Source organism: Hypanus sabinus, assembly GCF_030144855.1.
Source record: "Hypanus sabinus isolate sHypSab1 chromosome 1 unlocalized genomic scaffold, sHypSab1.hap1 SUPER_1_unloc_1, whole genome shotgun sequence".
NCBI lineage: Eukaryota > Metazoa > Chordata > Chondrichthyes > Myliobatiformes > Dasyatidae > Hypanus > Hypanus sabinus.
Window position 1 is genome coordinate 308,568 of NW_026778903.1, and position 17,192 is coordinate 325,759.

General features: G+C 49.5%; 1 protein-coding gene across 2 annotated transcripts in view; it reads right to left on the reverse strand.

Annotated features, from left to right (window-relative positions):
* psmc4 (proteasome 26S subunit, ATPase 4) overlaps positions 1-9,702 on the reverse strand; it is a 33,657-nt gene extending 23,955 nt beyond the window's left edge. Inside the window, exons 1-2 of one of the 2 annotated variants that reach the window (XM_059957374.1) lie at positions 9,463-9,702; positions 6,482-6,580 (exon numbers count right to left, since the gene is read on the reverse strand). In XM_059957374.1, the coding sequence (XP_059813357.1) occupies positions 6,482-6,562 (81 nt within the window). In that variant the 5' untranslated portion in view covers positions 6,563-6,580; positions 9,463-9,702. Of the gene's footprint in view, positions 1-6,481; positions 6,581-9,096; positions 9,412-9,462 lie in introns of those variants that run through there. The other variant, XM_059957373.1, reaches the window with a different exon arrangement.
* Between the last annotated feature and the right edge of the window lie 7,490 nt (positions 9,703-17,192).

Genomic DNA, 17,192 nt, shown 5'->3' on the forward strand with positions numbered 1-17,192 from the left:
ACGCATGGGGACCGAAGGCTGTCACAACTTGAACCAGATATTTCAACTCTTGCTAAAAACTATCAAGCTCAAGGATCACATTGATATCGAAGCTGCTGTACACGCACAGGTACTGTGTAAGCTAGGTTTAAGGACAAATAACAATTTCAAGCATAATCAATTTTCTCATGTTTTTACACAAAGTAAATAGTGCCTAAAAGGGGTGTTGGCAAGTATGAAATTGCTTGGGGGGGGGGGGGTGTTGGCAAGTATGAAGTTGCTTCAGAAGGAAATTGGGCTACAACGGGTTGGGAAACACTGCATTATTAGGAGGATGTGGAAGCTTTCGAGAACGTGCAGACAAAATTCATCAGGATATTCTGGTGAATTACAGGAGATGTCCTTTGAGGAAACATTGAGCAAGCTTTTGTCTTTGGAGTGAAGGATGAAAGGTGTTGATGACTCTGAGAGGCACAGATAGTTTGGAGAGCCAGTGACTTTTTCTCAGGGCGGCGATGGCTGACATCAGAGGATATCCGTTTCAGGAAAGCTTAGAGGAGATATCAAGGGTAGATTCTTGATTAGTAAGGGCCTAGGTTACAGGGAGAAGGGAGGAGAATGCGGCTGTGAGGGAAAATAAATCAGCCATGATGAATGGCGAAGCATTTCAATGGGCCAAATAGTATATTCTGCTCCTGTCTTATGGATGCTGACATCGTTCACCAGGATGCTGCCTGGATTACAGAGCACGTGCGAAAAGGAGTTTTTCTTAATCCAAGCAAGTGGCAAATGCCTGGAATGCACTGCCAGGAGTTATGGTGAGGTAGATACCACAGAGTTGGGTCAGAGGCTCATGATCTGCAGAGATGAAGACATATGGACATTGTGTAGGCTAAAGGGATTTGTTTAGTTGTGCATTTAACTGCTAGTTTAATTAGTTTATCACAACATTGTGGGAAAACAATTTTGTCTGTCCATCCTATCCACACCTCTCAATGCCACAAACCATCAGATTTGTTGGATTAGACTGCAGAACTGTTATTTTTCTTGTAGTTTAACTTTCGTATGTCTGTTTGTATTTTTCTATCATCCTCAATATACAGCTGATTGTTTGAGTGTGGCTTTCACAGTACTTGAAAAGGGGCTATCTGATTGGTTAACTATTACCTATGGAAATTCAATGGAAAAAGCAACCTGGCGGACGAAGACCAGACCAGTTGGATCTGTCTTTGTCCTGTTCCCTGCCACTCGGGTCTCTTCCCACCCTCACCCCATGCTTCCCTTGTTTTGTTCCCACAACGTGTGTTACACACTCAAAAGCAACAAGTTTTGATTTCCGCAGAACCTCAGATCAAAGACATCAGCATCCAATGAAGATAGTAAAACAGAATCTTCAATAAATGGTCCTCTAAAATGGGAGTTGGACGTTCAGTGCGGATTCCATCACGGGTTCTTCCCACCACCGAGCAACATCTACACAAGGCAACGTCATAGGGAGGTGACATCAGGGACCTGTACTATCTGAGCGATACCCTCTTATTGATGCTGCTTTCAGGCAGGAGGTACAGAAGCACGGAGACCTACACCACAAGGTTTTAACAACAGCTTCTTCCCCACTGCCATCGGATTCTTGAACTAAATGTGGATGTGAGTACTACAGAGAGAGTACAGAGGGGATTTATAAGTATGTTGCTGGGACTGGAGGGTGTACCTTATGAGAATAGGTTGAGTGAACTTGGCCTTTTCTCCCAGAAGCAACGGAGGATGAGTGGCGACCTGATAGAGGTATATAAGATGATGAGGGGCATTGTCGTATGGAGAGCCAGAGGCTTTTTCCCAGTAGTGAAATGGCTAACACGAAGGGGCATGGTTTTAAAGTGCTTGGAGACAGGTACCGAGGGGATGTCAAGGGCAAGTTTTTCACACATAGAGTGGTGGGTGCGTAGAATGCACTGCCAGTGGTGGAAGCGGGATACAATAGGGTATTTTAAGAGCCTCTTAGATTGATATATGGAGCTTAGAAAAAGGGGGCTATGCGCTAGGGAAATTCGAGGCAATTTCTAGAGCAGGTTCCATGACGGCACAAATTCGTTCTAGGTAAACTAAAAAACTGGAATATTATCTCTCAGATTGTCTTACTGTCTCTCTCCCACTACCTCCATTTATATTTATTTTTCTCATTTTCTCAATGTTATACTTGTTTTGATGTGATTAATGTATTTATTTTTGCCTACATGTAACTAATTTAAGATAACGCTCTATAAAGACCAGTACAGAATAGGAAGGCTCTTCAATCCCACAATATATGTGCCAAACTCAATAGCAAATTAAACCTTTTTTGTCTCTACATGATCCATATCCCTCTGGACAATATGAAGGTAGGTGGAGGGGCAGATGGTGTTGAGGAAGCAGAAAGTCTGCAGAAGGACTTAGACAGATTGGGAGAATGGGCAATGAAGTGGCAGATGAAAGTGTCGAGAAGTGTACGGACACACATTTTGGTAGAAGGAATGAAAGCATAGGCTATTTTCTAAAATCAAAAATCCAAGGTGCAAAGGGACATGGGACATGCACTCCTCGTGTAGGAGTCCCTAAAGGCTTTTGCAAGTTGAGTCAGTGGCGAGGAAGGCAAATGCAATGCGGGCATTTATTTGAAGATGACTAGAATTTAAAAGCAATGATGTTTTAGGCCTCACTCGAAGTACTGTGAGCAATTTTTAAGATTCAAATACTTTCATTACCAAAGTATGTATAAATTATACAAACCTGAGATTTGCATGCTCACAGGTAGTCACAAAGCAAGAGACCCAGTAAAAAACAATTAAAGAAAAAATAAAAATTAAAAAAAACCAACATGACGCACAAAAGGAAAAAAATCATGCAATTAAAGCACAGATTTGGGTCCTTTATGTAAGAAAGGATGTGCTGACATTGGAGGGTTCAGAGGAGGCCCACGAGAATGATTCCAGAAAGAATGTGGAATGTTAAATGGCTCTGGGACTTTACTCTTTGGAATTTAGGAGAATGAAGGGGGAACATCACTGAAACCTATCAAATGTTGAAAGGCGAGATAGAGTGGATGTGGAGAGGGTGTTCCACTCTATCTATGGAGTCCAGGAGCAGAGGGCACAGGTTAAGAGGGAAGTCCATTTAGAACAGAGATAAGGAGGAATTTCTCCAAGTAGAGGGAGGCAAATCTCGAGGCAGGGCGGCTATGGAGGCCAGGTAATTGTGTGTACTTAAGGCGGAGATTGAAAGCTTCTACAGTCAAGGTGTGAAAGTTTTTTTGTTAGTCAGGGCGTGAAAGGAGGTTGTTCGTTAGTCAGGGTGTAAAAGATGATGGGAAGAAGGCATGAGAATGAGGTGTCAAAGGGAAATGAATCAGACATAATGAAATGGTGGAGCAAAATCGATGCACCAAATGGCCGAATGCTTATGGTTTTGTGATCTTATATTCATGCATCTAACAGCTTCTTAAATGCACTTTGATCCAGAAGCTACAACAATGCATCATGTTCCCAGTGTGGGTCTGACCCAGGGGTACGGAGACTGGAACTGTGCACGGTGCTCCCAGCGTGGGTCTGATCCAGGGGTACGGAGACTGGAACTGTGCACGGTGCTCCCAGTGTGGGTCTGACCCAGGGATACGAAGACTGGAACTGTGCACGGTGCTCCCGGTGTGGGTCTGACCCAGGGATACGGAGACTGGAACTGTGCACGGTGCTCCCGGTGTGGGTCTGATCCAGGGGTATGGAGACTGGAACTGTGCACGGTGCTCCCGGTGTGGGTCTGACCCAGGGATATGGAGACTGGAACTGCGCACGGTGCTCCCGGAGTGGGTCTGACCCAGGGGTAGGGAGACTGGAACTGTGCACGGTGCTCCTGGTGTGGGTCTGACCCAGGGATACGGAGACTGGAACTGTGCACGGTGCTCCCGGTGTGGGTCTGATCCAGGGGTATGGAGACTGGAACTGTGCACGGTGCTCCCGGTGTGGGTCTGACCCAGGGATATGGAGACTGGAACTGCGCACGGTGCTCCCGGAGTGGGTCTGACCCAGGGGTAGGGAGACTGGAACTGTGCACGGTGCTCCTGGTGTGGGTCTGACCCAGGGATACGGAGACTGGAACTGTGCACAGTGCTCCCGGTGTGGGTCTGACCCAGGGATATGAGACTGGAACTGTGCACGGTGCTCCTGGTGTGGATCTAACCCAGGGATACAGTGATTGGAACTGTGCACGGTGCTCCTGGTGTGGGTCTAACCCAGGGATACAGTGACTGGGACTGTGCACGGTGCTCCCAGTGTGGGTCTGACCCAGGGATACGGAGACTGGAACTGTGCACGGTGCTCCTGGCGTGGGTCTGACCCAGGGATACGGAGACTGGAACTGTGCACGGTGCTCCCGGTGTGGGTCTGACCCAGGGACACGGAGACTGGAACTGTGTACGGTGCTCCCGGTGTGGGTCTGACCCAGGGATACGGAGACTGGAACCGTGCACGGTGCTCCCGGTGTGGGTCTGACCCAGGGACACGGAGACTGGAACTGTGTACGGTGCTCCCGGTGTGGGTCTGACCCAGGGATACGGAGACTGGAACCGTGCACGGTGCTCCCGGTGTGGGTCTGACCCAGGGATACGGAGACTGGAACCGTGCACGGTGCTCCCGGCGTGGGTCTGACCCAGGGATACGGAGACTGGAACCGTGCACGGTGCTCCCGGTGTGGGTCTGACCCAGGGATATGGAGACTGGAACTGCGCACGTTGCTCCCGGTGTGGGTCTGACCCAGGGATACAGTGACTGGAACCGTGCATGGTGCTCCCGGTGTGCGTCTGACCCAGGGATACAGTGACTGGAACCGTGCATGGTGCTCCCGGTGTGGGTCTGACCCAGGGATACAGTGACTGGAACCGTGCATGGTGCTCCCGGTGTGGGTCTGACCCAGGGATATGGAGACTGGAACCGTGCATGGTGCTCCCGGTGTGGGTCTGACCCAGGGATACAGTGACTGGAACTGTGCATGGTGCTCCCGGTGTGGGTCTGACCCAGGGATACAGAGACTGGAACTGTGCACGGTGCTCCCGGTGTGGGTCTGACCCAGGGATACGGAGACTGGAACTGTGCACGGTGCTCCCGGTGTGGGTCTGACCCAGGGACATGGAGACTGGAACTGTGCACGGTGCTCCCGGTGTGAGTCTGACCCAGGGATACGGAGACTGGAACCGTGCACGGTGCTCCCGGTGTGGGTCTGACCCAGGGATACGGAGACTGGAACTGTGCACGGTGCTCCCGGTGTGGGTCTGACCCAGGGATAGGGAGACTGGAACTGTGCACGGTGCTCCCGGTGTGAGTTTGACCCAGGGATACGGAGACTGGAACCGTGCAGGGTGCTCCCGGTGTGGGTCTGACCCAGGGATACGGAGACTGGAACTGTGCACGGTGCTCCCGGTGTGGGTTTGACCCAGGGATACGGAGACTGGAACCGTGCACGGTGCTCCCGGTGTGGGTCTGACCCAGGGATACGGAGACTGGAACTGTGCACGGTGCTCCCGGTGTGGGTCTGACCCAGGGATAGGGAGACTGGAACTGTGCACGGTGCTCCCGGTGTGGGTTTGACCCAGGGATACGGAGACTGGAACCGTGCAGGGTGCTCCCGGTGTGGGTCTGACCCAGGGATATGGAGACTGGAACTGTGCAGGGTGCTCCCGGTGTGGGTCTGACCCAGGGATATGAGACTAGAACTGTGCACGGTGCTCCCGGTGTGGGTCTGACCCAGGGATATGAGACTGGAACTGTGCACGGTGCTCCCGGTGTGAGTCTGACCCAGGGATATGAGACTGGAACTGTGCACTGTGCTCCCGGTGTGGGTCTGACCCAGGGACACGGAGACTGGAACTGTGCACGGTGCTCCCGGCGTGGGTCTGACCCAGGGATACGGAGACTGGAACTGGGCACGGTGCTCCCGGTGTGGGTCTGACCCAGGGACACGGAGACTGGAACTCTGCATTGTTTTTATGCACAGGATTGTAACAAGCCCTTTTTCATGACACTTATTCATTCTGTGTGTCTGCCTTGGAGAATAAATTTGAAGTGCCACGGTCTTAAGGTGCTGCTTCCGCACTGAACGATCCTCTGACCTGATGGGTTTCGTCCAAAGGTGAAACAACCACTGTAAATGAATGTGTGTGTGAAGAGCAGAATCTGGGGAGGGGCGAGAATGAAGCAGGATTGGTGTCCACGGTCTGGTCAGAAAACTCGATGGGCCAAAGGGCCTGTTTCTTCATGATACGACAATGATCTTTGACCAACGGGAGCTTAGAGGGACTGGGAAACAAAGGAAGCAGAGGTCAAAACCCATCAGGATAAACCGTATCCAATTCCCGGTCCAACACCTCAGACAAGCACAGGGGAGGCTATTCTGCCCCTCTGAACAGTACCCACCCCACCCTCTCTGTAGCCCTACCTTGCACAGACCACTCAATGGGTTCAGAACCCCTCCCCCTCACCTTGTACCGACTATACAGGTCCTCCAAGTCCTCGGGCTCTGGAGCAAGGAAGGACAGAGCCGTGTGTGGTCTGGACGTCATCAGCGCTGGAATCTCGTCCTGCGAACACAAGGAGAGGGACAGAAATTCAGGAGGGTGTAAGCACCGGGGGCAGGGGGAAACGAGTGGAACAATTAGCACTGCCATGTTTGTGTACCCACTGTGGGCCGTGGTGTCTCAGTAAACAACACCCCCACAACTCACTCACCCAACCCATCATCCCTCCACCCAAATCTGGAGCCTGTTCCTCACCAAGTCACCATGGTGCATCTACTCACTGCTCCGATTCTCCCCTTACCATCTCTCTTACACTAATCCCTTCGATTCCCCTACACCAGGCATGGGCAAACTACGGCCCGCAGAACTTGATGAAATTATATTAATAAACCTTAACGTTTTTTCCCCGCAATTCTGGCGTTTTCCCAATAGATGACGCACTCTATATACATTTGTGGCGACCCATTTCCTGGCACATCCGAACCGGCTCACAATTAGCCAGCGTTCCGGCTAAGGGAGATAGCCTGCAGGGATCTGCGAGCACAGAGCTTTGGAGCCTCTGCGCCACGGGGGGCAGGTTGAGGGAGGCTTAAAAGTGAGGCTGGGGATTTGGAATAAAGTTTTTTTCTTCGACTGCAGTTACCGACTCCGTGTCTTAATTTTAGCGCTGCATGTAGCACACCGCTACACATTGACCTTTGTTGAGGTGCAGCGTATTACTCCACATTTGCGCTTTACTCTTTGTTCGGCTCGACCTATTTGTGTGAACAGGCATTCAGCGTCATGAACATCAACAAAGCCAGCCACAGATCCAAGTTAACTGACTAATACCTCAGATCCATCCTGAGAATTGTCACAACAAAACTAAATCCAGTCTTTGATGCGCTGGCTAAAAAGGGAGACCAACAACACTGTTCCCACTGAAATTAAAAATAAGTTTCTTCGTTGTGTTATGTAAAAAATGCATTTGAAAATATTTTTTTTCAATAAGCCTTACATGTTACATGTCATTTCTGTTAAGTGATGGACATGAGTAGTGCGCAGGTGCAAGTACGTTCTCAAAATAAAAAATGCGCTCCAGATCAAATAACGCGCTCCGCATACTGTCGCGCTGTCCCTGTTCTGTCCTTGTGCTGGTCGTTGTTGAGTTTTGGCACAGGGGACAATTGAATAAGAAGGAGCAGGACAAGTAGACCTGCATCTCCTACCGTTTTTGAAATAAAGACAGTCAGGAGGAGAGTGATGATGATAATATCTTGAAGGATAACAGAATTTTCAGTGCTTTAAAATAATAACTGTTACTATTAAAAAAAGCTGTATTTTATTCATTTAATTTTCAGTGTTTTAAAAGTCATTTCAATAAATAGCTAAATACCATGGGACTTCAAAGACAGATATTTTGTTGTAATGCATTTGTTCATTTTCAATTGAAATTAAAGCACATGTTTACTACATATCCCATGATATTTTATTTTCTCTTATGAGGTGTATTACCAAAACACTCCATCCATCTGCTGCTGGTCCGGCCCCCCTGTCAAATTTTAGAACCCTTTGTGGCCCACAAGTCAAAAAGTTTGCCCACCCCTGCCCTACACCATACCCTTGTCCTTCTGCCCTTTGTTCTACCCTCATTTAACTTGCTTCATTCCCCTTCTGACCTCTTCACTCCTGCTCTCCTTACTCTCCTCAAGCTTTCCTGCAACTTTTCCTCTTCCCCCCTCCTCCCCACCCTCCCCTTCACTCTCATCATCCCTCCCCCTCTCTTTCCCCTACGTCACCCTTCCCTCTCTTCCCCTTTCTCCTCTCTTCCCCCGCCCTCTCCTTCCACCTCCATCCCCCTTTCTCCTCTCTTCCCCCGCCCTCTCCTTCCACCTCCATCCCCCTTTCTCCTCTCTTCCACCTGCATCCCCCTTTCTCCTCTCTTCCCCCCGCCCTCTCCTTCCACCTCCATCCCCCTCTCTCCTCTCTTCCCCCGCCCTCTCCTCCTCCTTCCCTCTCTTCCCCTTTCTCCTCTCTTCCACCTGCATCCCCCTTTCTCCTCTCTTCCCCCCGCCCTCTCCTCCCCCTTCCCTCTCTTCCCCTCTCTCCTCTCTTCCCCCTGCCCTCTCCTCCTCCTTCCCTCTTCCCCTTTCTCCTCTCTTCCCCCACCCTCTCCTCCCCTTCCCTCTCTTTCCCTCGCCCTCTCCTCCCCTTCCCTCTCTTCCCCTCTCTCCTCTCTTCCCCCCGCCCTCTCCTCCTCCTTCCCTCTCTTCCCCTCTCTCCTCTCTTCCCCCCGCCCTCTCCTCCTCCTTCCCTCTCTTCCCCTTTCTTCCCCCCAACCCTAACCCTTCCACCTCCATCCCTCTTTCTCCTCTCTTCCACCTGCATCCCCCTTTCTCCTCTCTTCCCCCTGCCCTCTCCTCCTCCTTCCCTCTCTTCCCCCCCGCCCTCTCCTTCCCCTCCATTTCCCTTTGGCCTCTGCTCCATTCTCCCTCCCTCCCTCCTGCAGTCTCGTTACTCCCCCAATGACGAGGTTGCCGTCCCGGATCGCGGGCTATCTGAACGCTGCCTGCTTCCCCGGGACCCGTCCGCTTCCTTACCACCGGCCGCTCCACCGCCAAGCCCAGCTCCTCCATGGCTGTCGATTCCGCCGTGTCACTCGCACTTCCGCCGGAAGCCGGCCGCCGGGGGCGGGGCCTATTCCACAGAAGTTTGGACAACTTTGTCGCTGCCCTCTAACTTTCTCCACCTGCCTTCACCTCTGGACACACATTTATCTTTTACAAGCAGGGTCCTATCACTAAACTCACCCCTGTTCCAAATCACCCTTTCCCCCAGCCCGGCCCAACCACTACTCTCCGCTTTCAGTCGGGATCGATCCCCTCGCCCATTCGGCTCTCCGCGCTGATCTTGCGCCTGCCTCTTATCCCCCGATCGAGTTAGAAATGCCGCACTTCCTCACTCACCACCGTTCAGGGCCCCAAACAGTCCTTCCGGGTGAGGCGACCCTTCACCTGCGAGTTTCTCGGGATCATCTGCTGGCTTGGGTAATGCTGCTATTGTTCCGGTAGGCCTGTGAGTCCCTGAGATCCAAGAAGGACCCCGTCTGAATTGTGGCCACTTGGCGCTCAGCTCAGGGTAGGGCCGCCCATGGTCAAGGGGGGAAGGGGGAGGTTGGTTCCAGACAGAGAGCGATCCAGCCAATGACCCCAACGGTACATCACACACCACAACGGCAGTGAAGGTGCGGTTCCCAGTCAATGCCACTGGACTCTGATCCCAATCTGTCAGGGTCCATGTGGTGGCTGCCCGTGCATCAGCCTCCCCACGCTAAACAAAGACGCACATGAGCGTTATCAATTAAGAGAATAATTATTACTGAGAGAGAGAGCCTGTGGGACGTCAAAGTGCTGGGTTATGGTCTGATGGACGGTCTTTGGGGTCTTGCTAGTGCCTGTGTGGTGGGTGCAATCTGATGCTTCCCGCTGGAACAAGAGGGGAAGGAGGAGGGGGAAGGTTGCTGCTACGCTGCTGCTTGTGTGTGAGAGGAGTAGGGGGACTGAGGGGTTCTAACTTTTTTCCTATCATTCATCCTTTGGGGTTTCCTTCTGTTTTGTCGATGTCTGTGAAGAGTAAGAATTTCAGGTTGTGTACTGTATACATTCTCTGATATCTCATGGGCCCATTGAACCACTGAAGGAACAACACCTTGTATTTCATCTGGGTGGAGGTAACCTCCAACCTGATGGCATGAACATGATTTCACAAACTTCTGGTAATTCCCCCCCCCCCTTCACCATTTCCCATTATTGCTTTCATCTCACGCCTCTCTTCTTACCTGCCTATCACATCCATCTGGGACTCCCCCCCCCCACATTCCCTTTCTCCATGGTCTTCTGTTCTCTCCTATCAGATTCCAGCTCCTCCAGCCCTTTATCACTTCCACTAATCAATTTCCCAGCTCTTTAATTCACCCCCTCTCCCAGTTCTATCACCTGTCATCTTGTACATCTTCTCCCCTCCTCACCTTCTTATTCTGACTAATCCCCTTCCCTTCCAGTCCTGATGAAGGGTTTCGGCCCGAAACTCGTTTCCATAGATGCCTCCAGCATTTTGTGTCTGTTGCGATTAACGATACTGAAAGGATTGATGAAATGACACAAAGAATGTAAATTATTCAGAAACATAGAAAACCTACAGCACAATACAGGACCTTCAGCCCACAATGCTGTGCCAAACATGTCCCTACTTTTGCACTGTATTTGCCTTTATACAAACAGTAGGTATATTATTACGAGTAAATATATAAATATCTTACAAAGTCAGGTGGATAATTGCGGTATTAAACCAGGTCAGGATTTCCGGTGTGAACGCTGGTGAGAGGCGCCTAGTGGCCTATGAATGTAGTTCACTGTGGAGCCACAGGTGGACCGGGTGACGAAGAAGGCATTGAGCACCCTCATAGGTATAGGAGGGGTGTCATTAAGCTGGAGAGGGTGCAGGAAAGACTCATGAGGCTGTTACTGGGACTGGAGGCCTTGATTTATCAGGAGAGGCTGAACAGGCTGGGACCGTTTACCCTGGTGTGAAGGAAGCTGAAGGTGACTTTACAGGGGTTTATAAAACCATGAGGGGGTGTTGATAAGGTGGATGATCACAGTCTTGTCCCCAGGGTAGGGGAGTCTAAAACCAGAGGACACAGGTTTAAGGTGAGAGAGGAGAGACCCAGGGGGCAAGTTTTCACCCAGAAGGTGATGGGTATATGGAACAAGCTGCCAGAGGAAGTGGTCGAGGCAAGTATAATTTCAACGTTTTACCGTGGACAGGTACACGGATAGGAAAGGGTTGGAATATGTACAAAGGCTGCTCAGGTCAGCATGGACGGTCCTGATGAAGGGTCTCAGCCAAACCATGGACTGATTATTCCTTTCCATAGATGTTACCTAATCTGCTGACTTCCTCCAGCATTTTGTATGTGTTACTATGCACTGTATAAGCTTATGTTCTGGCCTCTCAAGCTTACTGTGAGCTTTTGCAGTTTTTTATTATGAGGGGGAGATAAGTCACAGTCTTTTCCTCAGGGTAGGGGAGACTAAAACTAGAGGGCATAGGTCTAAGATGAAAAGGGAAAGATTTAAAGGGGACCTGAGGGTCAAACAATTCGCACAGAGGGTGGTAAGTAAATGGAACGAGAGTAAGTGGTTGAGGAAGGTACATAACAACATTCAAAAGACACTTGGACATGTACATTGATAAGAAAGCTTTAGAGGCATATGGGCCCAAGGCAGAGAAACGAGACCAGCCCAGAAACACATCGGTCAGTGTGGATAAATTAGACGACGGGCCTGGTTTCTGCTCTGTATAGCTGTATAGCTCTATGAACTTTGTCTCTCAAGCTTAATAAATAACTATTTGTCTCATCTGGTCTCACTGCCAGTCGCTGATACTGTTGGGAACAGCAGGGGACAAAGGAGATGGGCATTGACTCCGGGAAGCGGGCAGAGTAAACGTCCCTGTCGTATCCTTGGTGCTAATGTGGAGGTAGCTGACAGCTTCAAGTTCCCAGGAGTGAACATCTTTCCGGCTCCTCTGACTCCCAGTCAGTCTCCCCGACCCATTCACTCATCTGATTACTATTTCACAACCCTGTCTCTCCCCAGTCCACCTCCCACACGACCCCCCCTGCCCCACCGTGGGAGGATCGGGTTGGGAGTGGGAAGTTCGAGACCAGGCCAGCACCTCCGTACTCAGGACAGGAGATCGGCGAGTTGTCAAGGACACGCCAAGCATCACCCAATAATGATGATAGATTAGCTGTATTTGTCACATTTGTAACATACAATGTGAAAGGTGTTGTTTGCGTCAACACAGTCCAAGGATGTGGTAAGTGCAGCCCGCAGGTGTCACCCATGCTTCCCACTAGTTACTAACCCTAACCAATACGTGCTTATGAATCCTGCTGCACAGCTTTGGGATATGGGAGGAAACCGGAGCACCCACGGGAAGCCCACACAATCACAGGGAGAATATGCAAACTCCTCACAGATAGTGGCGGGTATTATTGATACTCAGTCGTTGCTGCTGTAGAGTGTTATGCTAACCATTACGTCCTAAGGCTGCGATGTCCCTTGTAGAAGAGTTCTTCCAAAATCAAAAGAAATCAAAAGAAAAAAAAACACACACATAAAAGCAAACACCCCACCATTAAAAAAGCAGTCAATTCAGTTCGTTACTTTCATCACCCTGAATGTTGTTCTCCAGAAACTTGTAAAAAATGTCCCAGATTTCCCAAAATTTGCCCCGTTTGTTTTTTTTGTGATTAGCTTATCTTTTCGAGCAAGATAAGAAGTCACTGTGAGAGACACGTGCATTAAATGTAAACACCAAGAGGGGTCTCTGTTCCATTGTATGTGGGAGTGCCCCCAGATAATCTGCTTCTGGAAGAAGGTGCTGGATTTGATCAATCAGATTATTGGAAAAAAGGTGCCCCTTGATCCTAAATTATGTATTTGAACAAAGGACTTCGTAACATCCAAAAATGTAAGGTCTCTGCTTAATATTTGTTTTGTTTGGAAGCCAAACGCTGCATGGCCTCCTCATGAAAGAAACCAACAACAAGTGGCCTCTCCCACCTGGACTTCTGATGTAATTCTGGATCACCAGTCTTGAATGCCGTGGTTGTAGAGATGGGGAGGGGTGTAGGGACCGGAGGGAGTTGAGAAGACAGACAGTGGTGCTTGGACCACAGTGTAAGATGACCTCAGCGACAGGCGGTCGGGGTCATCATTATAGTGGGACCTCGTTGTGTCAGCCACTGACTGCTTCTTTTCCCTCCGTGGTTATAGTGAAGAATGGGCACCTGTTTGGCTATCCAGATTTGCCACAACAACGGCGGCGATGTCAGTCTCCTATTAACTTGGTCCCGACGGGTTTAAAGGGAACAGAAACCGGGTTCCCATTAGTTTAAAGGAAGCAGGAAACCGAGTCCCTTGTTGCATCAAGATCCTAAACCATGGAATTGCGATTATTGAAGCTTTGCTGAACTCTTTCAAACTGAATGTAAAAGTCTACTGGTGTAAAGGGTTCCGAAGGACCTTTCTGTATACACCTCTCTGGCTGTGGCAGTATCTCTTCCATACAGCCTTTCTCCCTCCAGCTTGAACATCAAACTCAAAATAAGTTATTATCGAAGTACAGAACTGTTACGATATACTGCCTTGAGATTCATGTTTTCAGACATTTACAGGGAAAAAAGTGACACAATACAACTTTTTATAAAAGCCTATACATAAGCAGATGAAGACTGACAACAGGTGTCAAACACAGGTTGTCCTTTTCTTCCACCCATCTTCAAGAAGTCCTGCTCAGTGCTCACTCTGTCTGAAGATTCCTTCCCAAGTTTTGTGTTTAGGTGTTATTTGGCTCACCTACATCAAAAGTTAAATGCATTGCTTGCATCAGATCAAATCAGCAAGCATCGTCACTACGCTTCTGACGTCAACATAGCATGTCCACAACTTACTAGCCCTAACCATCTATCTTTGTAATGTGGGAGGAAACTGGAAGGGAGTGGTGCAATCATTGATTGCTGGAGGACCAGATAGTGGTCAGGAGGCAGGGAATCTTAAGCAGGACATGAACAGAAGAGGAAAATTGGCAAACAAGTTGAGGATGAAATATGTTGGGAAGAGTATTGTCATGCACTTTGGAAGAAGGAATAAAGACGTTCACTATTTTCTAATTAATTCAGAAAGCAGTAGTGCAAAAGGTCTTAGGAGCCCTTGTAGTGTTTCACAACGGATAATTTGCAGGCTGCGATGTAAGGAAGGCAAATACAAAGTTAGTACTAATTTCGAAAGGAACCTTTGTGGGTTACGAGGTTGAAGGTAGAGGTAGGAGGATGCTTTCCGGATTACAGTCTGTGACAGGTGGTGTACCACAGGGTACCTCATGTGCGATGTGTTAACAACTGAGTTGCGATTGTTGGAGGTATGATTGGTAGGTTTGTGGCCAAGACAAGTGGGTGGTGTTGTGGAGAGTGAGCAAGGTTGTCTTGGATACAGATTGGATGGAAAGTTGAGCAGCAAGAGGCAGATGGAGTTTAATACAAATGAGAGCAAGGTGATGTATTCTGGGAAGTCAAATTTGGGTAGAACGTCCAGAATGAAAGATGGGGCACTGGGGGCGTGGATCAGAGAGTCCATGGGTTTCAAATCTAGAGCTCCCTGAAAACAGCAACACCATGAGACAGGATGGTGAAGAAGGAGTATGGGGCAGTTCCCTTCAGAGATCAGGGGGTGGAATGGAAAAGCTGGGATGTTATGTTAGAACTTGACAAGATACTGGTCAGACTGCACTGGGATCACTGTGTACAGTTCAGCTGACTCCACTACAGGAAGGCTGGGATCACATTGGAGGGAGAGCCGAGGAGATACACTATGATGTTGTCGGGATCGGGTGGTGGGGGTTCAGTCATGTGGAGTGATTGGACGGGTTGGAGCAGATTCCTCTGGAGTGTCGGAGGCTGAGGCGAGCCCTGATGGACGTGCTGCTTGAGTTATCGACACAGCTGACAGTGGGATCTCCCAGTGCATTGCCACCCTGTGCATGTCCATCCAGGCCGACATTCTCAAACCCATTTTCCGACATTGTGTCCGGGAGCTATAACGGAAGGGAAGGTCACTAAGAGTCTGTTCACTGAACGACAGAGATTGGTGTTAGTGCAATGTTAGTATTAATTTCGAAAGGATGAGAATATATAAATAAGAGTGCCGTGTTGAGGCTTTAGAAAGCACTGGTCAGACTGCACTAGGAGTACTCAACGCAGCTGGGGCCCCTTTTCTAAAAATGGAGGAGCAGGCTTTGGAGAGGATCCAGAGGAGGTTCACAACATTGATCCAGGGAATGAAAGGGTTAACATATAAGGAGCTCTCAGCTTGTACTAATCGGAGTTTAGAAGATTGGGGTGGGTACCTCATTGACCCCTATCAATTACTTAAGGGCCTAGACCGATCGGATGTGGAGAGGATGTTTCCTATAGTGGGTGAATCTGGGGCCAGTCTCAGAATGGGATGTCCCTTTGGAACAGAGATGAGGAGGAATTTCTTCAGCCAGAGGGTGGTGAATCTGTGGAATTCATTGCCACAGGCAGTTGTGGAAGCCAAATCATTGAAGATATTTAAAGATGAGGCTGATAAGTTGAGAAAGGGTTGAGAAAGATAATAAATCAGCCTTGATGGAATGGTGGAGTAGACTCAAAGGGCCAAGTGATCGAATCCTGTCGCCATGAATTATGGTCGAAGTGTAAGAATATAGACTGGACTCCTAGTGTAATGTACAGAGAGATAGTGGGGTGCAGGTCCAAAGCTCGCTGAAAGGGGCAACTCAATGGTGATTAAAAGGCTCGACTGATAAATCCATTGATAAATTAGTTTATTATTGTCATATTTCTGAGGTATAGTGAACATTTTCCTTCTGCACATCCATTTTGTTACAGCCAGGTAGAACAAGGCTGTACTGCAGTGATTGAAATGACTTTGATTGGGGCTGTCGGCAGCTGATTGAAGAGGCAGCTTCTGCTGCTGGATAAGAACTTCTCTTACTGCTCGGGGGGCTGTGTGTGTGGGAGAGAGAGAGAGAGACATCTCCTCAGTGTTGGTATGTATGTGTGCTTCTGTGCATGAAGGGGAGAGGGTGTTGGGGACAAAAGGAGTCGGTGTGTGTGTGTGGGGGGGGAGAGGGAGTTGGGGTGTCAGTGATGGGAGAGGGAGGGGTGTCTGAGAGGGAGGAGAGTGTCAGGGCTGTGGGAAACAAGTTTGGGAGGGACATAGGGAGAAGTGAGGGCTGCTGGACAGAGGTTGTGTTGCGTTTGATACAACTGTCCTGTCACTCTCCCTCCCCATGCTGGAGACACTCCATTACCACCCTTTTACTCTCCCCTCATTCACTGCTCACTGCCCACCACTTCATGCATTCTCCTGGGATGGAGTTGCTTTTCCCATCCAGTTATTCCATATATAAATTTCCCCAAGCGGCTGGAATAGATCCCAGCCCGTACCCCACTCTCAGTGATCTTTTATTCTATATATAAACCCCAAACCCCTGGATTAGATCCCAGCAGGTAACCTATTCCTGTTGTGTGTAAGGACGATCCTTCACTCGCTTCCACACTACCTCCCTCTGTTACAGATGCATCCTCCTGTTCCATACCTCTTTATTACTTCCTCCATCTGTTACAGACAGCTCCCTCACAATCCTCCAATTGTCTCAGTGGCCCCTGAGGCTGGGGGTCCCGATAACTCTAATGTGACACTCCATTAAGAAGTTGAGGGGTGATAGAGCCTCCGGAGATCCCTCATATTAGATCCCTACCTGAAACACACTCCGGAGGATCTGTTATTCTATAATGTAAAACCGTGAGCCACTGGATTAGGTTTCAGCCTGTAGCTCACTCCCGGAATCTGTGGTGTTCCCCAGCTCCCATGCCCCTGCCCTCGTACATCTGGGCCGGGAGAGTTTGGAGTGAAGTGCCGTCGGAGTAGCCGAGCGGGTAACCATGGTGCATTCCATTGTCAGCGTGCACTGCAGCCACTGTGGAGGGATGGGACGCTTAGGGTGAGTGTGTGGGGTCTGATCGATCGGGCAGCTCTGTCCCAGGCAGTGTTGTACTTTGAGAATTGTTGGAACTGAAAGTGCA